Genomic DNA, 25,639 nt, shown 5'->3' on the forward strand with positions numbered 1-25,639 from the left:
GTTTCCTCATTTTCCCTTCCTTGCTGTAGGGAAACCTGGTCTGTATGCCTTCATGTATTTGTGGTTATAAGGAGCGGTGAATGTGTTTGTGGCGTATCTTTTTTCGGGCAAACCGGCAATAGTAGGTGGAAACTAGTGTCTTCACAGTCATTGGGCAGGAAGATGGTGACTCTCTCAACAGGAGTTTAAGAAATCAACACAGATTTGGGATGAACAGGTACACAGCGCTATATTTAAAATAAATAACCAACAGGAACTTGCTGTACAGTGCAGGGTGGTGGTCGTGGTGGTGGTTTAGTTGCTAAATTGCGTCCAACTCTTGCATCCTCATGGACTCTAACCTCCCAGGCTCTTCTATCCATGGGATTCATCAGGCAAGAATACTGGAGTGGGTTGCCATTTCCTTCTCCAGGGAAATCTTTCCGACCCAAGGATAGAACCCGGGTCTCCGGCATTGCAGGTGAATTCTTTATGTCTGAGCCACCAGGGGGCAACATAATGCAGGGACTCTGCTCAATGTTACGTGGCAACTTGGGTGGGAGGGAGCTTGGGGGAGAATGGGTACATGTATGTTGTATGGCTTGAGTCCCTTTGCTGTCCACCTGAAACTATCACAACGCCGTTAATCGGGTATACTCCAGTACAAAATAAAAAAAATTTTAGTTTAAAAAAGTTTAATAAAATGGAAAAAAAAAAACCTAAAAAAACTCAACAGAAATTCATATATATACACCATGAGCCTCAGTCCTGCAAATTCCCACTGCCCACCCAAGCTTCAGTGTGTCTCTTTCTCCCACAGCCTTATTTCTTCAAATGTCTACCTGGTATTCTCTGATTCACCTGGGATCCATTCTCAGCACTGTAGCCATCGTGGTGTTTTCAAACCACCCCCCTTATGATGGAATCCTATTTAGACTTGGGACTCTAGGGCTGCTTTGGCAGGTGTCATGTCCTGGTGTGCCCCCGGATGCTCTGACTGCAAACGTTCATTTGTGTTTCTCTGTGTGTGCTTAGTCACTCAGTTGTGTCCGACTCTTTGTGACCCCATGAACTGTAGCCCGCCGGGCTGCTCTGTCCATGGGACTCTCCAGACAAGAATACTAGGGTGAGTTGCCATGCCCTCCTCCAGGAGATCTTCCCAACCCAGGGACTGAACCCAGATTTCTTGCATTGCAGGTGGATTCTTTACCATCTGAGCCACCATGGAAACTTGTGTTTCTAGACAAAGACAAACCCATTCATGGTTTGAATGCTTGACCCCTATAGTCCCTTCCATCAGACCCCAGCAATGGGCCTATCCAAGAAGGAGCTATATGCTGACATGCAGACTCTACAAGTCACCTTTGTCATCAGAACAACGAAGACAAAAGCTAAACTCTACAGTGGGAGGCATCCAGGTGAGGGGTCAGAAATGGCTTGATCAAGAAGGTGATGGCCACTTTTCCATGGGAGTCCTCACTTCATGGATTGACTTCCTTATGTCAGGCTTTCCTGACCCCCAACCATCATGGACTGATCTGGAGCACCCTCCATCTGCATTCGCACTGCAAACCCACCCAGCATACTCTGGTCAGGAACCTTCCTTGGGTGCTCAGATAGAGGATAGTTGTGGTCATGAGTTTCAGGGGAACCTGCCCCCCGCCACATGGTGATTACAAGCAAGTAATCACTGCCTCCCCCATCCAAAGGCCTCCTCTTGTTTCATCCATTCCCCAACTTCTTCCCCATTGACCCTACACTCTTACTTTTGCATGAAGGCTTTCAGTGCTAAAAATAGGATGTGCAGCTGGAAGAAAAGAAAGGAAATAACCATTTCTGAACCCCACCTGGTTTACAGAAGGACTTCCGAAAGACAGAAAAAATACAGAAGTATCGTAGACACACAGCAGGCCTGTACTTCTCTTTAGAGGGTGTTGAGTGTGGTTTAGCACAGTAATAGTCATTACGATGACTGGGGTTTGCTTTCGGCACCTGTAGGTGGGGCCCAGAATGACGGGTGGTACCACACAATGAAGAATGTCCCTTATGCAGTTTGAAATTCTAATGTTCTGCAGACATTTTTGTAGGACTCATAACTCATCTGAAAGAGTGTGACTTTTTTTCACTTTTCCCTACTTCAGAGATCTATAATTTAGCTTGACTTATTGTTCCTAGTTCAATTAAGATCATTCTGTACTTTTTCTAATATTGAAGTGTTGTTGACTCACAGGAGTGTGTTAATTTCTGCTATACAGCAAAGTGACTCCGGTATACATACATATGCATTCTCTTTTTTTTCGTATTCTTTCCATTATGTTTTATCATAGGGTATTGAATATAATTCTCTGTGTGATTCTGTACTTTTTAAGCTATCTTATAACAAAAAGTCTAGTCTGTGAATTCTTATCCTAGGTATACAGTTTTTATTCCAGGGCTTGTACATACACTTGTGTTTTTTCGTTTCCTGTTTTTCTCATTCAGAACAGCCTCAGATCAACTCTTATATCCAAATTTATTTTTCATCCTTGGGAATAAATATTTCCCCACCTCCTAATATCTTCCAGTGATGATTATTTCCAAGCATTTACATATTGAAATCAATATTAGCTTATTGTTTTTTTTTTATTTTTTTCTTTTTTTTTTTAAATTTTAAAATCTTTAATTCTTACGCTAACATCTTTCTGGGTCATCCCCATGCACCAGCCCCAAGCATGCTGCATCCTGCGTCAGACATAGACTGGCGATTCAATTCACATGATAGTATACATGTTAGAATGTCATTCTCCCAAATCATCCCACCTCTCCTCTCCCTCTGAGTCCAAAAGTCCGTTATACACGTCTGTGTCTCTTTCCCTATCTTGCATACAGGGTATCTTCCTAAATTCCATATATGTGTTAGTATACTGTATTGGTGTTTTTCTGGCTTACTTCACTCTGTATAATCGGCTCCAGTTTCATCCATCTCATCAGAACTGATTCGAATGAATTCTTTTAACTGCTGAGTAATACTCCATTGTGTATATGTACCACAGCTTTCTTATCCATTCATCTGCTGATGGACATCTAGGTTGTTTCCATGTCCTGGCTATTATAAACAGTGCTGCGATGAACATTGGGGTACATGTGTCTCTTTCAATTCTGGTTTCTCGGTGTATGCCCAGAAGTGGGATTGCTGGGTCATAAGGTAGTTCTATTTGCAATTTTTAAGGAATCACACTGTTCTCCATAGTGGCTGTACTAGTTTGCATTCCCACCAACAGTGTAGGAGGGTTCCTTTTCTCCACACCCTCCAGCGTTTATTGCTTGCAGATTTTTGGATCGCAGCCATTCTGACTGGTGTGAAGTGGTACCTCATTGTGGTTTTGATTTGCATTTCTCTAATAATGAGTGATGTTGAGCATCTTTTCATGTGTTTGTTAGCCATCCGTATGTCTTCTTTGGAGAAATGTCGATTTAGTTCTTTGGCCCATTTTTTAATTGGGTCGTTTATTTTTCTGGAGTTGAGCTGCAGAAGTTGCTTGTATATTTTGAGATTAGTTGTTTGTCAGTTGCTTCATTTGCTATTTTCTCCCATTCAGAAGGCTGTCTTTTCACCTTGCTTATATTTTCCTTTGTTGTGCAGAAGCTTTTAATTTTAATTAGATCCCATTTGTTTATTTTTGCTTTTATTTCCAGCATTCTGGGAGGTGGATCATAGAGGATCCTGCTGTGATTTATGTCTGAGAGTGTTTTGCCTATGTTCTCCTCTAGGAGTTTTATAGTTAGCTTATTGTTTTTTAAAGTTTTAATAATTTCCCATTTCTCTTACGATAAAGAGATTTGCAAACTTTTCCCATAAGAGGTAAGATAGTAAATATTTTTGGCTTTGTGGGCCATATGCTTTCTAGCCTATATAATCTTGTTTCTTTTTAAACAATATTTTAAAATGGCAAAGCTGCTTTTAGCCCAGGATCTATGCACAGACAAGCTTTGGCTGGATTTGACCACCGACCATAGTTTGCTGACTCTGAAAAAAAAAAAAATAAACAACTCTGAATGTGGCTACAAGGACTCTCTCCCTCTACCCACCCTTCAGCTGTATCTCTCATGCCTCAGTTCCAGTCACACTGGTTTCTTTTCTTTTCTTCAACCCACCCTGCTCCCTCCAAGCTCAGGGCATTTGTATGTGCAGTTCTTTCTGCCTGGAAACCGGCCTGGAACTTGGCCTGGAGATCGCAGGCCAAGGCTTGTTACACCAGGAAAAACATCCTTATCTCCCTGAGTACAGCAGGGTCCTCTAACATAGCTCTCATCTCACCAGCTGCTTCTGTTTCTCACCTCTTCTTACAGTGGCTAATTTACATTTGTTGACTGGATCATTTATTTCATATCCATCTTCCTCACTAGAATGTGTGCTCTGAAAGAGCAAGAATCTTCATCCATCTGCTCTTTGGAGGCTAAGAGGGAACCCTGGATTATGACATTTGCCAGTTTCCATGGTGCAACTATTCCCCCCAACCTCAGAACCCTCCTACACTGTTGGTGGGAATGTAAATTGGTGCAGCTACTATGGAGAACAGTAGGGAGGTTCCTTGAAAAGCAGAAGAGAGTTACCGTATGATCTCTCAGTCCCAGTCCTAGGCATATATCCAGTATATGTGTGCTCAGTTGTGCCCAACTCTTTGTGGCCCCGTGGACTCTAGCCTGCCAAGCTCCTCTGTCCATGGAATTTTCCAGGCCAGAATACTGGAGTGGGTCGTCATTTGCTTCTGCAGTAGATCTGGAGAAAACTATAATTTGAAAAGATACCCAAAGGCCTACGCACCCCTATGTTCATTGCAGCAGTATGCATAATCGCCAGTACATGGAAGTAACCTAAATGTCCACTGACAGAGGAATGGATAGGGAAGGTGTGGTACATATATACAATGGAATATTACTCAGCCATAAAAAGGAACAAAATAATGCCATTTGCAGCGAGATGAATGGACCTAGAGACTGTCACGCAGAAAGAAATAAACAGATATAGAGGAATAATCATACGACACCATGTACATGTGGAATCTAAATAAAGGGTACAAATGAACTTATTTACAAAACAGAAATAGAGTTACAGATGAGGAAAACAAACCTATGGTTACCAGAGGGTAAGCAGAGGAGGGTTAAATTGGGAGATTGGTATTGACATATACACACTACTATATATAAAACAGATAACTAATAAGCACCTACTGTACAGCACCGGGAACTCTACTCAACAGTCTGCAATGGCCTATACAGGGAAAGAATCTAAAAGAGGGGGTGGTATATATACATACATAACTGATACACCTTGTTGTACAGCAGAAAGTCACACAAAATTATAAATCAACTATACCCCAATAAAAAATTTTAGAAAAGAAAATATTTCCACTCCAGTCAAAGTCAAGCTACTAAAATGATATCAGTGCATGTGGAGGTCGAAGGAGATGTTTAGTTAGAATCAGCTTGGCCTGGGCAACCAGTGGATCTCCATCTTTATAAGCTAACTGTTGTATCTGCATCTCTATCACCCAGCAGTGTCCAATAAATAAGAATTCCTGACATATCACTTGAGTGAATGAATGAATAAAGTAAATATTGGCAGGGAAAGCAAGAAAGCATAGGTAAAAGGAGGAAATGCAGCATAATTTGGTTCAAGCTGCAAGCTTCCCATTTTGCTACTCTAGAAGTACTCCGGTTACCCAACCTCAGAGTATTATAAGGTACAAACAGAGAACGTGAGATGACAGATTTATGGGGACAAAAACTTCATTATAAAGTGAGTGCAAGCTCAATCGCTCAGTCTGTCTGACTCTTTGTGACCCCATGGACTGTAGCCTGCGAGGCTCCTCTGTCCATGGAATTCTCCAGGCAAGAATACTGGAGTGGGTAGCCATTTCCTTTTTCAGAGGATCTTCCCGACCCAGGAATCAAACCTACATCTCCTACATTGGCAGGTGGATTGTTTACCACTGAGCCACCAGGGAAACCCTATTTATAAAGTACATAAATTAAAGGGATCGTGTCTGTTTTTCCTCCTAATGAGAAGTTTTTATTCTGAAATATTAATGAAAAAGTTAGAAAAAAGATGTTAGTAATAGAAAACTTTCATCCTGTGATAATGTCTGAGAAAAACAATTTTTTAAAAATAACAGCCTTATTGTAATCTTGAACATGAGATGTGAAGGGAAGGAGAAAGAAGTCCATGGCACTTGCATTTAGGAGACATCCGGTTGCCCGTGTCTGGATTTGACGCAAAGTTCCAAAATGCCACTGCAGACAAATACTGGCTTGGTCAGAAGGATACTTGCAGGTGGAGCTGGAAACGGTCGGTGCCTGGACTAATGGCTCCTCCACCCCTTCACTTATTCCTCATGTCTCTTTCATTGATAGAACCATCTACATATCATTTGTCATTTGCCTGTGGTGTCTTCTTTACTTGGAAAATTCCTTCAGTTTCCCAACAAGCAGATCCTGAGACAAGACTGTGTGTGATTTATAAAGGAAATGTCCCCCATAAATCAATAAGAGGTCAGAGAGAGTAGAAGAAGAAAAGAGCCCAGGCACTTGTGCTGTTTTTGAAGTCACGTGCAGGGTGGTTTTAGCCTAACCCCACAGGGAGCCCATGGAGCATGCTCAGTGCCTCCAACTGATTCGGCTGGAGGTGAGGGCTCACCTTCTGCGCCGTCAGGCTCCGCCCAAAGCCAACCACCAAGGGTAGTGATCTCTACAGCACGTGCATCCCTTTGTACTTGTGGGCAAGATGGCTCCAGAAACTCAAGAAAAGCCATCCAGGGAAAGTCACAGGTAGATATCATTACAAATGAAAGCACTTAGATGCGGAGAAAAGGGAACTCTCCTACGCTGTGAGTGGGGATGTAAACTGGTGCAGCAATAGTGGAAAAGAGTATAGAAGGCTCTCAAAAAATGATAATAGAACTACCATATGACCCAGCAATTCTACTCCTGGGTATATATCTGAAAGAAACAAAAACAGTAATTTTGAAGAGATACATGCACTCCAGTGTTCATGGGAACATTATTTACAATAGCCAAGACATGGAAACAACCTAAGTGGCCTCCAACTGATGAATGAATAAGGAAGATGTGGTCCATACATGCGATGGAATGGTTCAGTGTAAGTGTGCATGCTCAGTGGTGTCTGACTCTTTGAGACCCCATGGACTATAGCCCGCCAGGCTCCTCTGTCCATGGGATTCTCCAGGCAAGAGTACTGGAGTGGGTTGCCATGCCCTCCTCCAGGGGATCCTCCTGACCCAGGGATGGAACCCATGTCTGTTGCATCTCCTGCACTGGCAGACGGATTCTTTACCAGTGTGCCACCTGGAAATCCTAATGGAATAGTACTCAGTCATAACAGTGAATGATATTTTTCCATTTGCAGCAACATGGGTCGACCTAGAGGGTATTATGCTAAGTGAAATAAGTCAAAGAAAGGCAAATACTGTATGTTGTTGTTGTTTAGTCGCTAAGTCGTGTCTGGCTCATTTGCAACCCCGTGGAGCCTGCCAAGCTCCTCTGTCCATGGGATTCCCCAGGCAAGAATACTGGAGGGGGTCACCATTTCCTTCTCCTAATAATATATAATATCACCTATATCTGAAATCTAAAAAGATTTACAGCAAACTAGTGAATATAATTTTTAAAAGAAGCAGTCACTAGTTACCACTGGTAACTAGTGGTTACCAGTGGGGAGAGGGAAGGGGGTGGGGCAAAACAGAAGGAGAGGGTGGGTAGTATAAACTATCGGGTGTAAGATGGGCTCAGGGATTCACTGTATGACACAAGGAATATGGTTGATAATTTTGTAATAACTATAAATAGAAAGTAACCTTTAAAAATTGTGTAAATAATATTTTTAAAAAAGTAAAATTAAAAAAAAAAAAGCATGTGGAAATGATGCAGAGATATGAGGAGACTTGGTTGGAACCCTGACACTGTCCATCACCATTTGCTCTCTGGTCATAAGTGGCTCTCATTCACATGACTTCTAGAAAGTGTCCTGAAGCTTTTAGAACTCATCTTGAACAGTTTCCTAAGGGCAGTCATTCAGCTACTAAATGCACCCTCTCTCCAGCTTTCCTCTGTTTCTAGCAGTTTTACCCATTTATCTTATAGAGTGCCATCTGGGAAAAAGAAACGTAAGTTGCAAATGAAATTTCACTCTCTGTTTCCCCCCATCCACCCCACCATATCACCCAGGACACTCACGCTTGTGGTGAAAACCAGTTGTCCACGTGGTTGGTTACAGAATACACTCTGATCATTGGCACACTTTTTTTTTCTTTTTTTACCATAATATGTTGATTTTCTAAACTGGAAAAAAAAAATACAGGTAACTTCAACACGCATTGACTTGTATCTCAAATATGTAGCTCCTAACTGTTCTAATGCTGGGAGGTCTGTGTCGGCATGGTTTCTCATCTCTCCAAATGATGATTTTAGTAGTAGTAGTTTGTCGCTCAGTCGAGTCCGACTCTTTGCGACCCTGTGGACGGTAGCCTACCAGGCTCCTCCCTCCATGGGATTCTCCAGGCAAGAGTACTGGAGTGGGTTGCCATTTCCTTCTCCATGGGATCTTCCTGACCCAGGGATCAAACCCAGGTCTCCCACATTGCAGGCAGACGCTTTAACCTCTGAGCCACCAGGGAAGCCCATGATGATGGTAGGCCTCCGTATCTAATGCTCTCGTTTCCACATCTCTGTTCTGATTTATGGACACATTGTGGAACTTAAAATAGTTGACTGAAGACCCTAAAGGCAAGCTCATCTCAAAGCATCTTGTTACAAAAAATGTTCCAGCTTTGGTTATACAGAATTCACTTGAAGCATCCAATTTGGGGTCTTGAGGAAGCCCTGTGTAATGCCTTGACTTGTGTTTCTCTCAGGGTTTGAAAAGTTGTTTTACTGATCTTTGTTGCTAATAAGCATACCTGTCCTGGCAGTGGAAAAAGAGATAGGGGTTTATAATCCAGGGGTGCAAATTGGGCATCCTGTACCCAGATCTCTTGGATCTTTTTCTCAGTAGCTCGGTGACCTTGGAAAGATGGTTTACTCTCCTTGATCCCAAATTCCTCATCCACCAACTGGGAGTAAATAACAGCTATTTATTGGAATACTGTGAGGATAGCAAGAGGTAAGACATAAAATGCCCTTAAACAGCTCACATTCAAAATACTCAGTGAGTGGTAATTATTCCATCACTTTGGGTAAAGAAGCATGTCCATCCAAAAGAAGATTTTCTTTTTGCTTGAAAGTGATGCCCTTCCTTGACCTTGGAATGCACTGGGGTGGTTCCATTTGATCCTGGAGGATGTGGTCATTGACTGTCTGAGCTGACCCAGATCCTTGTTTTCTGAAAGGGTGTTTTCTTTTCCTTAAATCTGGGGAAGCCTCCGGCTATGGCGGAGCTTCTTTGGTGGCTCAGAGGTAAAGAAATCACCTTCGCATGCAGGATACATGGGTTCGATCCCTGGGTAAGGAAGATAACCTGGAGAAGGAAATGGCAACCTACTCTTGTATTCTTGCCTGGGAAATCCCAGGGACAAAGGTGCCTGGCGGACTACAGTCTATGAGGTTGCAAAGAGTCAGACACAACTTAGCAAATGAACAACAACAGGCTATGTCAACAACCATGTGTCTTTATTTAAAGGTGAAAAACACTTAGATTTTTATTAAAGTATGGTTGATTTATAATATGTTGGTATCAGGTGTACGGCATAGTGATTCAATGTTTTTCAAATTAGATTCCATTAGAGGTTATTACAAGATAGTAGATATCAGTCCCTGTGCTACACAGTGGGTCCTTATTGCTTAGCTAGGCTTAGATTTGGGGACTTGCCTGGTGATCCAATGGTGAAGAATCCATCTGCCAAGGATTTGATCCCTGGTCTATGAAGATCCCATATGCCGAGGGGAAACTAAACCATGCACCAGAACTACTGGGCCCATGCACTAGAACCCAAGCTCTGCAACCAGAGAAGCCTCTGCAACCAGAGAAGCCTCTGCAATGAGAAGTCTGTGCGTTGCAACAAAGAGTAGCCCCCACTCGCCGCAACTAGAGAAAGCCCAAGTGTAACAGTGAAGACCAAACACAGCCAAAAATAAATAAATAAAACTTTTTAAAAATTAAGAAATTAAAGGCTGAGATTTTGAACCCAATGTACCAAGTGGCCCACGTAGGGGCAAGCTATGGGCAAATAAGAAGAGTTCCTCAAATCAAGGATATATTATTCAACTTCTCTGTGGAAGAGAACTATTAAGAGATGCCTCCAAGCCAACTGAGGTGGAACCAGTCAGTAGGGATCTGAGGAGTCCCTGAGAGGATGCATTACCACACTGCTGCTTCCATTTCTGTCTTGTGTGCAAAGAACAGCTGCAAGCAAGACAGGGCAGGAAGGCGGCTCTTGGCTTCCTGGGCTGGTAGGAGCCACACCAGTGAAAGAATCTAAACCTGTAGGCAGCTCCATGCCCACAGTGCTCTGAGGTCCGTGATCCAGAACTGAGCCTCTCCACGGGTGACTGCACTGTCTTCCATGCAAACTCTGCTCAAACTTGACAGCGATACTGCCTTCCAGATGGAGTTCACACATAAAGCTTTGCCCATCACTGTTGCTAATTATTAAACTTGGTCTCTGCAGGGAGGGAGCTTCCCTGGTGGCGGTAAAGAATCTGTCTACAATGCAGGAGCCCTGGGTTTGATCCCTGAATCAGGAAGATCCCCTGCAGAAGGGAGTGGCTATCCATTCCAGTTTTCTTGCCTGGAGAATTGCATGGACAGAGGAACCTGGCAAGTTACAGTGTATGGTTTCACAGAATGTCAGACACAACTGAGCGGCTAACATTGAGGGAAGGAGAAGGAGGCACAATGGGTTGGGCTGGGTCTAGGGCCACTGAAAGTAGCATCTGAACACTTTACACTGCTCCAGACCCCCAGGCACCCTTGTCTGGAGCTCTGTTCTCTTCCTTCCTCATTCTCTCACTGATGGACATCGGAAACCCTGAATGTTTCTTCTTCTTGGTTCATCTGTGTCTTCACAGATTTTACTGACCATATTTCCCAAATGTGCTCAGTTAGGACATTCCATTTCAAATACCATTATATACAAAGTACTTCCAAGATTGTGGGTATCCATATGATTAAATTGTAAAACTTCTAACATAGTTGCTCATGATCTGGTGGCATAATAGCATGACCTGGATAAAAGAAAAGAGAGAAAGATGGAAGCCAGGATGGAAGGAAGGAAGGGGAGGGGAGAGAGAGAAGAAGGAGAAAGGGGAGGGAAAGGGGTGAAGGAGGAGAAGACAGAAGGCAGGAAAGAAAGAGAAAGAAAGGGAAATGACAAAGGAAAAAAGGAGAAGAGAAAAGAAAAAATCTGTGCCTCGCCCCACTCAGAAACAATCAGAACTCGGAGTGTTGCCTGGTCATTAGTTTATTTGTGAAGTTCTCCCCAGGTATTTCTAATCCCTGCGTAAAGTGGAGAAACAATGCATATGATATATGCAGACATATTTCATAAGCTTCTACTTCACAATACTTTGTCTGTCTCCTATAACACAGTAGATACCAGGTGTTGTCCTCTGCGCTAGGCACTCTGGAAACAGGCTAAGGATGACTACTCTTTTCAAAGTATTTCAGGCTAAAACCCAAACACTCCCATAGCAAAGGTACAGTCCTTAGCTTTCCAGTTAAACATAAAGAAGTGATCAATATTGCCAAGTATGGAAGAGTTCTGGAAACTCTCAAGTGCTAAATATTTCCAAAAAGTTATTAAAACTCAAATTTCCAGTGATTTGCTAAGACATACAAGATGAGTTCTTCCAAAGCTAGATCACCATATGCAGAATTTACAGAGAAAACTGTCAAGGACCTGGTACACACCCTAGTGCCTCAGAAATACTGAGACGCTCCTGCATGCGAAGGAATCATTCAAGAAAAACACACAATTTCAGAATAGGTGACCTTCCTAGAGTTTGCTCTGGCTGCCAGGTTAAGAGTTTCCAACCTAGGTTGTTTTCATCAGCAAATCAAAGAGAGGGAAGTTAGTTCAAAAGAAACTGTTTGCTTTATCCTTTGGCCAGGCAAGGGATCTAAGGGCAAAGAGAAAATCAGACTTGATAGGAAAACCGTGCAAGATTACTGAAGGAGTAAAATTAGAAGACGCAAATAGAGCACTTTCAACATTATTGTTATTCTGACCAGTGTGGAATGGTACCTCATTGTAGTTTTGGTCTGCATTTCTCTAATAATTAGTGATATCGAACATCTTTGCCTGTGCTGCTTGGCCATCCACATGTCTTCTTTGGAGAATGGATAAAGACGTGGTACATATATACAGTGGAATATTGCTCAGTCATGAAAAAGGATGAAATTGGGTCATTTCATTCAAAAATGGCACAGATGAACTCATTTTCAGAGCAGGGATAGAGATGCAGACCTAGAGAATGGATGGATGAACATGGGGCTGGGGGAAAGGGGGTGGGATGAGTTGGGAGACTGAGATTGACATGTATGCACCACCATGCATAAAACAGATGACTAAGTATATGCTGCCATATAGTATAGGGAGCTCAGCTTGGTGCTCTGTGGTGACTTAGATGGGTAAGATGAGGGGGTGGTGGGAGGGAAATCCAAGAAGGAAGGAGTGTATGTATACTTATAGCTGATTCAGTTCATTGAACAGCAGAAACTAACACAGCATTGTAAAACAACTGTATCCCAATAAGTGAAAAAATACATATATATTGCTGATGTTATTTTAGATGGGTCTTGCAGAATGGGAAGAATTTGACCAAATGGAGAGATTTATAAAGGTATTTCTGATAAAGTGAACTCTGAGTAAAATGTGAGGATGTGGTGGTAAGAAAAGTCCCATATTCCAGTGGAATCTGAAATTTTTCAGTTTTGTTGAGGTTAGGGCACCTGGAAGTGGGGGAAAAAAGAGAACAGTGTAAAAAGTATGGAGCAGGGTCACGATACTGCATACGAGGAATTACTACTCTGAAGGAATTCCCACGTGCCTCCATTGTGGAGTTGAGTTTCTGAATTCAACTTTGACCAATTCTGCTCTGTGAATTTCCCTTTCCTTGGGACTAAACATAGAAGGCAAAGCTCAGAACAGCCGAAAGAAGGATTATCCCATTTCATGAATGGGAGAGGAATACTGGAATGCTTGCAAATTCCAAATATAAAAACCAAGATTCATTCTAGTATCGCTTTCCCAAGTTTCCTGTGCTTGTGGAGACTGTCGTTCAGAGTTCCAAAAAGGCAATGGCATGTGTCTTAGGAAAAGAAATCTACACAGGGTATCAATCCACAGTGGCTGACACAATTTGTTTCTAATTCTTATCACTGCCACTTGTTTCTTTAAAGAGTTCAACGTCTTTCTTTCAGAAGCCTAGAGAGAGTGATTCTTGTAGGATTTAAAAATCAGGTGCTATTCTCTTTTGTAAATAAGTTCATTGGTAACATTTTTTTGATTCCTCGTATAACTAATACATGTTTGTCTTTCTCTGACTTACTTCGCTTAGTATGATCATCTCTGCTGCTGCTGCTGCTAAGTCGCTTCAGTCCTGTCTGACTGTGCGACCCCATAGACGGCAGCCCACCAGGCTCCCCCGTCCCTGGGATTCTCCAGGCAAGAACACTGGAGTGGGTTGCCATTTCCTTCTCCAATGCATGAAAGTGAAAAGTGAAAAGGAAGTCGCTCAGTCGTGTCCAACTCTTAGCGACCCCATGGACTGCAGCCTAGCAGGCTCCTCCGTCCATGGGATTTCCCAGGCAAGAGCACTGGAGTGGGATGCCATTTCCTTCTCCAATGCATGAAAGTGAAAAGTGAAAGGGAAGTCGCTCAGTCGTGTCTGACTCTTCGCGACCCCATGGACTGCAGCCTAGCAGGCTCCTCCGTCCATGAGATTTCCTAGGCAAGAGCACTGGAGTGGGGTGCCATCGCCTTCTCTAGGTCTATCCATACTGCTGCCAGGGCATTGTTTTGTTCTTTTTTTACGACTGAGTAATAGTCCACTGTATATATGCACACGTATCCATTCATCTGTCAGTGATGAACGGGCATTTATGTTGTTTCCGTGTTTTGTCTCTTGTGCAGAGTGCTGCTATGAACACTGGAGTGCTTGTATCTTTTCAAATTATGGATTTATAACTGATTCACTTTGCTGTACACCTGAAACTAACACAACGTTGTTCATCAATGATACTCCAATGAAAACTAGAAAATTTAAATGAAGAATAAATTAACTAATTACATAAAATAAAAGCCAGTGCCATTTTGTTCTCACCATTGCCCACGGTTCACTGTAGCTACTCCTGTTCCATGTGAGAGGCCGCTGCTCATGCAGGGAGTGGTAAACTCTCTGACTGGTGCTCTCTCTTTGGGAAGATCTTCTGATCATCCTTCTCTTTCTTGCCCTCCTCCTCCCCATGTTCCAAATTCCCCACCATTTATCTCCGAGCTTCTTATTGATACATTTGCATAGGTCTGATGGTATGATAAATATTTCAATAGATTTTTCATATCTTAAAGGCCAATTTTTGTCGTCTTAAATGTCAAGGTCAGTGATCATTTTTGCAATTACATGAAATTCCAGTCTCTAGAGACAGATCTGATAGGTGGAAGTGGCTTTGGCCACATAGGGTTAAAAAGCATTCTCCTTGCTGCCTCCTTGGTGAACCCTCACCTGTATTTCTTCACATCTTCCCTCGGGGAGTGGTTGGCACCACATCTGCATCTTTTTCACCTGTCACTTAGAAAAGCAGATGTTTTATAAAAGCTGACTATAAAAAAGAAGAAGAGGTAGCCAGTGAATTAAACTAACCAAAATAGCTGAAAAAAATCATCCTGATATTCCGACTTGAATTCATTTTCAGATACGTGTTTACAGAAAACCCAAGACGTCCGAAAACTAATCATTGTCATAATCACTCCTGTTTCCAGGTAACATCTGGCTACTTCTCCTTGCTCATCCATGTGGGTCCCACAGCCCCAGTCTTCTGTTCGCGGCTCATCTCTGATTCTCTGCACTTCTTTCTCATTCCCACCAGAAATAAAAAGCCACATCACCCTCAAACACCTTTAAAATTCTGTGCATCCAACTTGAAGGGACTGTGGCTTTGGAAAATCCAATATAGGCAGCAAAGAGATTTCTGGGAGTGGGAAAAAGAATCCCGTCCTCCGAGATGGAGCTCAGGGAAGAAAGATTTAGGAAATTCAATCAACACTTCATGTAGTCATCCACAAACACCTGTTCTGGGGACTCTGAGCAGCTCACAAGAAACAAGGGCTGGGAAGCTTGAGTAATGGTGTTTAAGGCCAGGCCAAGGCTGTGAATCTTCTTAAAGGCTGTTCTTTTGGATATTGAATATCTTTTTTTTCCTTTGTTTTTTCATTGATATATAGTTGATTTACAATGTTGTATTAGTTTCAGGTGTACAACAAAGTGATTAAGTTATATATGTATCTATTCTTTTCAGATTATTTCCCATTATAGATTATTACATGATATTGAATATAGTTCCCTGTGCTATACAGTAAATCCATGTTAGTTATCTATCATATATATAGTAGTGTGTACTTGTTAATCTCAAATCGCCTAATTTATCTCTCCTCCCTCCCCTACCCCTTTCCCTTTGGTAACTATAAGTTTGTTTTTTATGTCGGTGAGTCTATTTCTGTTTTGTAAACAAGTTCATTTATATCTTTTTTTAGATTTCACATATAAATGATATCATATAATATTTGTCTTTGACATATTTCACTTAGTATAATAATCTTTAGGTCCATCCACATTGCTGCAAATAGCATTTATTTCATTTTTTATGACTGAGTAATTTTCTATTATATGTAAATATGTGTATATATCATGTAGATTATATATGTGCATATATCACATCTTCTTTGTCCATTCATCTGTCCATGGTCATTGAAGATTGCTTTTCCGACAGACTCTTTGAACGATAGTATAAGTGCGCGTGGAAGTTGTCTATTGCCTGCCAGGCACGCCCACCCAGCCCTCAGTGTTGTTCTCTCCTTCTCTCTCCTTCTGTCCAGTGCAAATGGTGCCTCCTATGAAGTCATGCAGATCGACGTAGAAATCGAAGAACCCAGTGACCCGCCGGCCACGCAGCTTGTCACATGGCAGGTTGAATATCCAGGAGACATCACATCTGACTTGGGTGTCTCCAAGATCTACGTGAGTCAGAAAGACTTGATCGGAGTCATCCCATTGGCCATGGTAAGAAAGTCCCTGCCCTGGGCTGTTAATACAGACCTCAGGGAAAGGCAAAGCATCACACACATGACCTAAACACACTGGGAAAATGTCAGTGAGCCCAGAGCCAGGGTCAGGGAAAGCTGACAAAGTTACTGCAAATTGCTGATTCTAAACACATACTCATATATATCTCTAAAATATTATTTAGAAAATAATCAAAATCCAGGCATTAGATTTGGGTCTTCCACTATAAGAAAAGTACTGATGATTTTATCAAGATGTGTGTATGATACACTGGAGATTAGTCAAGGATCTTAAACATGTATACTTGCAGAGACCAAACAGATCCAGCATCTGAGTAAAAGGTAACAAGTGACTTGACAAATACCTACCCAGTGAAAAGGCCTAGCTAACAGGAAAGCCACGCAGGAAATTCAAGAAAAGCCATGCAGGAAAGCCAAGGAAAACTCTGAATTCTTAAGACCTACTGACTTTTCAACAGAAAACACACATATAGTTTTAGTGTGAACCATCAACTCCTTGTTAGAGCTAATTTTATTTTAAATCAAGCTTGTCTGGGAAAGGGTTAGCTATAATCCATTCACAGGCCTTCTATTTGTAACTTGTAAAAGATTTAGGCCTCTAAGTCAGTCCATGTGTTTCCTCGGATTTATGGAACACAGATGGGTTTTCATCCTTAGGTAGGACCTGCCCCCTGGTTGCTATGCAATGGGCCACATTGCGTGTGGGAAGACTGAACACCCAGGTTGACCTCAACAAACACACCGATGCCTTGTCTAGCCTCACCTTTTCCCAGGGTCTCTCTACAAAAGAATAATACATTTTCCTAATGTGAGTTATCACAGTGCAAATGCTTGGGATTGAGAGTCTGCTGAGAGTACTTTGAGCTTCCTCATGTTACAAAAGTACTTTTACTGTTGGAAGTGAAGGATTGACAGCCTCATGTCTCCCTCTCACCATCTATTAGGAATTATTGACAAGTGTTACTATGGGGCCATGAAAGGATGTCAAGAATCAATCTTTCAAGGTAACATGGACAGTTGCCTAGTGACACTAAGTTGGTTATTATACTGTTCACTAGGTGCTGTAAAGGTGTTGGGGTCCTTCAGTTGATAAGGGCTCTTATTAACTATTTCTTTTATTATACTTTAAAGGCGCCAAATCTCCCCTGGTACATTATTTCATATGTGACAGCAGCGCTCCTTCGTTTAGGCTGTTAGTGGTTCTGTTACTGGCAATGGCAAAACTGTTTGTCTCGAATAAGTAATTATTTGAATTTGTTCCCCTTTTCAGCACCTTTAGTCTGATGAGCTGTTAGCCATACACTGCACGGCTCCTGTTGCTTGGCTCAGCATCAGACAGTCTGCTTGGTTTCCCGAGTTCAGCATTTCTTCTGCCGAGACTGTCAGTCTGTTTCAGACCCCACTGTTCTTCATAACCTGCATGAATCCCTGCTCACATGAATCCACTTTCTGTCCTCTCCTGCTCTCTCAAACTGTTCTCACCTTGCATCACCCTTTCTGGCTACGGTACGTGTAATTGTAGAAGTGTATGTAATGGCAGAGCTAGAAGAATCTCAGTTTTTATCAGGTAGGAATTGCGTTTGGCTGAAAACAAGCCCTAACCTGCCCTCCCCACTCACTCCACTTTACCCTGGCCAGTAGTCACTTTAATACAAGTGTGTTTTTCCTTCATGTAAAAGAACTCTTAAGGTTTGTAGTGCAGGGCTGGTACTTTGCCCCATGCTATCTGAGACTCAGTCTTCATCTTTATTTCTGCTTCAGCAGTCGAAGGCATACGTTCTATCCTTATGGTTCCCTTATGGTCCAAAATGGCTGCTGGGATGCCAGCCAGCATATCCATATTCTGCCAGCCAGAAAAAGGAAGAGATATAGAATAGGATCCGTTCCTTTTCCCTTTCAAGAAGTCGTCATAAGAAGCCAGTGTAATATTTCTATGTGTATCCAATAAACAAGAACTTGGTTATATGGGCATACTTAGTTGGAAGTCTACTTTTTAGCATGGCACATTTGCTCAGGTTCTGTTACAAGGAAACAACAAGAGATTAAATATTGCAAGGCAATGAGCAGGATTTGAAACAATCCTTCTCCATTTCCAGATGAGAAAACTGAGGCTCAGAGAGGTTCCTCATCCGGGCACCTGTTTTCCATCCTGTGTTCATCTTTATGAGCCTCCTGGGAAGCAAAATAAAATATATGTATATCTTAGTCTCCTCTTACCAGCTCTTGTTGTTCTTTAGTTGCTCAGTCGTGTCTGACTGTCTGCAACCCCATGGACTCTAGCCCGTCAGGCTTCTCTGTCCCTGGGATGCTCCAGGCAAGAACACTGGAGTGAGTTGCCATTATTAGCTATGCATCCTTGCTTAATTTCACTCTGGCTCAGTTTCCTCATCTACAGAGTGAAAGAGATAATACTCATAAGGTTGATGTAAGAGACGGTGATAATTCAGGAGGCCCTGGAAGAGTGCCCAGTGAAGTCAAGCATACAATAAATGTTTGCTCTTAATACAATCACTTAGTTACTAAATGCAAAAGATAAATAATTCCCTAGCAATTATGTTGTAAAATCTTTCAGGAAAGTGAATGTTCCCAGTCCCCATGTGTCCCAAGATGAGAAGAGTGCTAGGCAGTGTGTAGATGCTCATGATTCTTTTCTTTTTTAAACAATTTTAAACAGTTACACTCCATTTACAGTTATTGCAAAGTATCAGCTATATTCCCCATGTTGTAACAGTAAGTCTTTGAGCCTACCTTACAGCCAATACTTCATAACCTCCCTCTCTCTTACCCCTATATCGCCTGTTCACCACCTCTCCCAACTACCCTAGTTTGTTCTCTAGATCTGTGAGTCTTCTTTTTTGTTATATTCACTAGTCTGTCATATTGTTTTAGATTCCACATATAAGTGACATCATACAAAATACGTCTTTCTCTGTCTGACTTATTTCACTTAGCGTAATGCCTTCCAAGTTCTTCCGTGTTGCTTCAAATGGCAAAATTCGGTTCCTTTTTGTGGCTGAGGCATATTCTTTTGTTTATATACATCAATCTTCTTTATCTACTCATCTGTGGCTGGACAGTTAGGTTGTTTCCATGTCTTGGCTATTGTGAATAGTGCTGCTCTGAATATTGGGGGATGCTCTCTAATTCTTGAATGGAAGTCAATGAATTGTATTAAAATTGCATTCAAAGTTTTTTGCTAGTACCTTGTGAGCATCTTCCTCTGGAACTTAAAGTCTTCGCGGTCCTGACTCCTCAGTCTTTTGTATTTGGAGCTTTTTGAGTCCCTTTTCTAGAGAAAGTTGCATCATTTCACCTTTGACTTGACTGGAAAAAACTTTACTTGTTTTTAGGGGAGTTGTCATTAAATGGACCTTTTGCTGTATATTTTCGTTTTTACTTTATTTTTGTTCATGATGTGTTTGTTGAGAGGTATTTAAATCGGATATCATTCTGTCATCTCCTCATTTGTGCCACGTATTTTTTTATTGAGGTTTGTTTGATTGGCAGTGTTGTGCCAATCTCTGCTGCACAGCAAAGTGACTCAGTTACATACATACAGGCGTTCTTTTTATATTCTTTTCTGTTATAGCTTGTGACAGGATGTTGAATATAGTTCCCTGTGCTGTACAGGAGAACCTTATTGTTTATCCATTCTAAATGCAGTACTTTGCATCTACCAATCCCAAAGGCCCAGTCAACCCCTTCTCCTCCCCTACATCCCCCTTAGCAACCACAAGTCTGTTCTGTGTGTCTGTGAGTCTGTTTCTGTTTTATAGATAGGTTCATTTGTGCCAGACCCAACAGTCTCACTCCTGGAAATAAAACCAGAAAAAACTATATTTCAAAAAGATACATGCCCCCCGCCCCCTGCTATGTTCACAGCAACACTATTCACAACAGCCAAGGCATGGAAACAGCCTAAATGTCCGTCCACAATTGAGCGCATAAAGAAGAAGCGATCCGTACATACAATGGAATGCTACTCGGCCATAAAAAATAGTGTAATGATGCCATTTGCACCAACATAGATGCACACAGAGACTATCATGCTAAGTCAAGTAAGCCAGAAAGGGAAAGACACGTACGGTATCATATCACTTACCTTTTTTTTGAGATGTTAGAGACAGAAGGAAGGCCAGCTCACCTGGACCGTAATGAGTCCATGAGGAGAGAACCCTTTGAGTTGAGCTCAAGGTCACATGGAGGCTTGTAAGCTAGAGTACAGAGGTGGATATTTCAATGTGATAGGGAGTCACTGAAAGGCTTTCAGCTCAGCAGCCGCTGTGCTAATGAATGTTTTTGGAGAACACTTTGGCTGTGTGTAAAGAATGGATCTCGGAGAGCAAGGGGACATCAGAGCAGACTACTCTGGCTGCTGTGAAATAACCGTGACTTAGAAACGTGGCGTTTGCTTGTGCCCACCTCTCCCATCTGAATGTGAGCAGCCAAGTGGCCAGGTGGCCCCAAGGGGTAGAACATAGCATCCTTCTATCCTCTTGCCAAGTGACTCCAAAGACACTGACCTTATCCACATGGCCCCAGATTAATAACAGACATGTCCATGTGGCAGCCAACAGGACTAGGACAAGGTGCAAGGGGAGGTGTGCCCCTCTCCACCAAGGACACGACCCTTCTCTGAATCCACCACCTCCGCTCCCATCCCTTCAGCCCATGAACTCAGCTGAGTGATCACATCCAGAGCAAGGGAGGCTGGGAGAGTGAGTTTTATGACGGGAGCCCCTGTGTCCAGCTATAGATATATTTGGTGAAAATGAATATGGGGAATGTATATATATATAGATGTATAATGGGGAGACACTGAGGTTATTCTGGACCACTCCAGTGGACTGTGGTGATCTCCATGGAGAGATGCAGAGGCAGACCATTTTAGGATACATCTTAGCAGGTAAATGATGGGACTTTTCAATACATTGGTTATAGGTGTGAAGGAAGGATCTGGGGGGAAAGATGAGTCTGATTTTAGACCCAACCCCAAAGTTCCCTATATATGATTGTTGTTGTTCAGTGTCTAAGTCATGTCAGACTCTTTGCAATCCCATGGACTGTGGCATTCCAGGCTCCTCTGTCCTCCACTATCTCCAAGAGTTTGCTCCAGTTCATGTCCATTGAGTCAGTGATGCTGTCTAACCATCTCATACCCTGCTGTCCCCTTCTGCTTCTGCCTTCAGTCTTTCCCAGCATCAGGGTCTTTTCTAGTGAGACAGGTCTTTGCATCTGGTAGCCAAAGTATTCAAGCTTCAGCATCAGTCCTCCCAATGAAGATTCAGGGTTGATTTCCTTTATGATTGACTGGTTTGATCTCCCTGCTGTCCAAGGGACTCTCAAGAATCTTTTCCAGCACCACAGTATGAAAGCATCAATTCTTCGGCACTCAGCCTTCATGTCCAGCTCTCACATCCATACATGACTACTGGAAAAACCATAGCTTTGACAATATAGACCTTTGTTGGCCAAGTGAAATCTCTGCTTTTTTAATACACTATCTATGTTTGTCATCACTTTACTTCTAAGGAGCGTCTTTTAATTTCATGGTTGCAATCACCATCTGCAGTGATTATATGATAGTACCACAAAAACCTAAAATGTTTTTTTAAAAAGATTTTCTATTATAAAATTTCCTGTGGTCTACATTTTCACCCTCAATTCTTTGCGCACATCTCTGATAAACTTTTAGAAATACATTTGAATCAAAGGATGGGAACCAAAAAATTTGCAGTACTATAATATTTTTTTTATAAAAGCCACCAAACTGCGCTCCTCCAGGGGACCCACAGACTGCATCTCTTATGTCCCCACCATTAGCAGACAGGTTCTGTACCACTAGCGCCACCTGGAAACCCCAGTCTCTTTTAACTGTCCAGTTTATTAGTGTTAAATATTTTCACTGTTGTGCAACAGATCTTCAGAATATTTTCATCTGGCAACTCACTGAACACTAGCCCCGCCCCCCCCTCCTCCCAGCTGTTAGAAGCTCCTTCTACTTTCTGTTTTTATGCCTTTTGATCGTAGCACTGTAAATATTCCTCCCAGTTTACCATTTGTCTTCTGGTGTCACTTACTGTATATATTATAGCATGCAGAAGTTTGTGGGTATATGTTTAATTTTTATGCAGTCAAATCTGCTGATCTTTTCCATAGTGGAAATCTTTTTCTCCTGTAACCAAGAGGAAAAATCGTGTCTGTTTTTTGTGTTCTTGTAAAACCTCCAAATATTAAAATGTCCCCCCACAGCATATTTGAATAGGTAGGACTATAATCTTCAGAAAACAATGCTAAAAGTAAATGCAGCTGTGACTCCCTGTACACAGGGGGTGAGCACACGGCCCCTCTGTTCTTTTCGAGATGTGTAACTTCATCTCCAGGAAAGCTTTGAGATGATGCCCAGTTAAGCCCTTCCATTCAAAGTTCATTTTCCAAAAGACGCTTATTTCTTTCTCAATATTTTGCGTATTTTTTCCTGATGTCTATGGCCTTAAAACCTGTGTATTTCTTTTTCCTAAATCCATTCGTGTATCTCTCTGTTATTACAGTATTCTTTTTTCTGTTCAGTAAATGATCCATTACTATCTCATGGGTAAATCTTTTTTTTTTTTTTTTTTTTTGTCCTTTGGGAGAAAATTCTGAAGAAAAGGTCATTAAATGAGCATTGCCGTTAATCCAATTAGTGCTTGTCTGTAACTGCATGTCATCGTCGGGTTCTAGGGAGCATGTTTGCATTTCTTCCATTTCTTGCATTTCTTATCAGAAAATATTCTTCCAGGGGTGGGGGGTGGGAACCCAGTTTCTCAAGGTTCTTTATCATTCTCTCCTATCTGCCTCCTGTGTTTTGGCTAAAACAAGTGTTTTGAGCTTCTGTGGGGATTCAAAGATGATGAGACTGATATTCATCAATGTGAATGCCGTATCAGTTAGTTGAATATCCTTTCAAACCTATTAACATGTGTTCTTTACTTTAATATAAAACAATGTTTTCATTCATGCTGGGTGGTAGCTATTTGGGTACCATAACTGTGATGGCTGTTCTGAATGTAGGATGGATGTGGGTGACTCAGATCTCCTCTGGATTTTAAGGGCACACCCTCCTCTTAATGCTGAGCTTCTGATGTTTCTGATTTTGCTGTGTCTCAGCCTTGACCACTGAATTTTATTTTTTTAATATTTATTTATTTATTTGACTACACTGTGTCTTAGTTTTGGCACATGAGATCTTCGATCTCCATTGAGGCATGTGAAATCTTTAGTTGCAGCTTGCAAACTCTTAATTGCAGCATGTGGGATCTAGTTCCCTGACCAGGGATTGAACCCGTGCCCCCTGCATTGGGAGCGTGGAGTATTAGCCACTGGACCACCAGGGAAGTCCCTGAATTTTAGTTATTAGAATTGAGTTGGAACTTTAGATAAAAATTAATCACGAGATACTGTCTGGACAGGCAGTTATCCTTGAAAATAATCAAAAGTGACTTGGTGATGGTGATGTTCCATGGCATTTACATAAGATGACATAAGAGTACAGATGTGTCTGCCAGACCCACCCCTGAAGATGCTTGGGGAAGGCCAACAGAGTTTTTAAGCAAAAACAGAGTCAGATGTGCCATGTGCTCTTTATGAAGTGCAATTTGATATATCGCAAACCTTTCTTCAAACATGACACTCATGGGAGAACAGATATCACTCAGAATTCTCTGTATAAGCCCATTTCTCCTGCCACCTCCCCCAGGGAGTCCTCCTGGCTCTTCACAGCCCGACATGATTCTTATTGGACCTTCTGCTGTGACTACTGCACACTTTCCTTGCTCACAGTGAGGGTAACAATCAAGTTGGGGAATTCAAACACTCTTCAGTTCTTTTTGCTGGTTGAGATCACACCACTGGGAGCAAGAGCTGTACCCAAGATGCTTGGAAAGACGTAAACTCAGGATGTCCTTTTAGGTACCTTCAGAGTCCGCCCTTATGTCATCTTATTGTTTGAACTCCACCTAAATCCTTCTGATCTCCAGGTCCCTCTTCCAAAGTAGAAGGAGCGAGACTCCAGGGTGCCACTCCTGACTTACCATTTACGTCCAAACCAAATGCCTTCTTCTCTCGAGTTTACCTTAGTTAAGGGCCTTATCAGCCAGACAAGAGCAGGTAGCAGCCATTTAAAAAACTGTATTATTTATATATTGGTTGTGCTGGGTTTCAGTTGCAGCACGCAGGATCTTTAGTTGCTACACACACACTCTTATTTGGAGCATGTGGGATCGAGTTCCTTGACCAGGGACCGAATCTGGGTCCCCTGCATTGGGAGCCGCTGGACCACCAGGGAAGTCCCAGGGAACCATGCGGTTTAGACATAGCCAGATCCTTCTCTTATTTGACTAAGGCCTGAGTTCTTTCTTCTACAATTTTGGGGATTTCAAGAAAGTAATTAAATAATCTCTTCTCTCCTGATCTTATTTGCATCTTCTTAAATCTTACCAATCAAGGCATGTCCTCCTAAATCCAGGACTCAGCAGAAATTCCATTTCTGTAAACCTTACAGACGAAACTTACCCCCATGCACATTACCATATAATTTGCTATTGTAAAGCTCCTGATGAAATAAATGCATTTTAAGTCAGCTTTCCTGAATTGAATACATTTGTCTCCTTAAAGCAAATGAACTACCCTTTCATCTCCCATACCTTCCCCTGGTTTTAGGATCTTCAGGAGTTAATCTTCTTGCACACCACCTTGCCTGGATGATCTCCTGTGAACACTGTGGTTGTTATTAAACCGTGTCCTGTTCACATTTGTATTCCTGGCTAAAGGCATGGTACCACCCATAGTAGAAGCCTAGAGAACAGTTTTACTACTCACTAGAGCCCTGCGGGTCTTGTAGGGTCACACCAGCTTGTTTATCCCCCGTCGACTATAGACTCAGCACAGGTCATGTGCCCTGACAGTCACCTTCTGAGATCTGAACTTGAGATGAGGCTCCCAAATTATGGAAGAAAAGCTCTCTCTCCTGGCTCCAGTAATGAAGTTTCTTTTTATTTTTGTCATCAAAGCAGATTTCTTGGCTCTTTTTTCATTTGACTTTTCATGATATCCTTTTCCTGTGTCAGCCTGCTAATTAATATGCCAGATACCCTCTGTTGTTTTCCTCAGACTTTTTGAAAATTCAATCACATTGGATGGCATAGCACTGCTTTCCTTTTTATACTTTCTCAACCAAGTGCAAATTAAGATGCTGCAACAGGCCTTGAGAAAAATCTCTGCTCCAAGATGCACTCTTTTCTTTGTGTGTCTGTTGAGTCACTATGACGCCCCCAAACACCGTCAGTCATAATGATACTAGGTCCTTACTGTTTATTGTGTACCAAGTA

The 25,639-nt window shown here is 42.0% G+C and overlaps 1 protein-coding gene across 1 annotated transcript in view; it reads left to right on the forward strand.

The window, feature by feature from the left end:
- The window catches only part of TMEM132D (transmembrane protein 132D), a 900,295-nt gene that overhangs the window by 602,352 nt on the left and 272,304 nt on the right, over positions 1 to 25,639 (forward strand). Inside the window, exon 4 of the mRNA XM_027956399.3 lies at positions 16,065 to 16,248. Coding sequence (XP_027812200.2) covers positions 16,065 to 16,248 — 184 coding nt within the window. The remainder of the gene's footprint in view (positions 1 to 16,064; positions 16,249 to 25,639) is intronic.

The sequence above is a fragment of the Ovis aries genome, chromosome 17 (genome assembly GCF_016772045.2).
Source record: "Ovis aries strain OAR_USU_Benz2616 breed Rambouillet chromosome 17, ARS-UI_Ramb_v3.0, whole genome shotgun sequence".
NCBI classification, from domain to species: domain Eukaryota; kingdom Metazoa; phylum Chordata; class Mammalia; order Artiodactyla; family Bovidae; genus Ovis; species Ovis aries.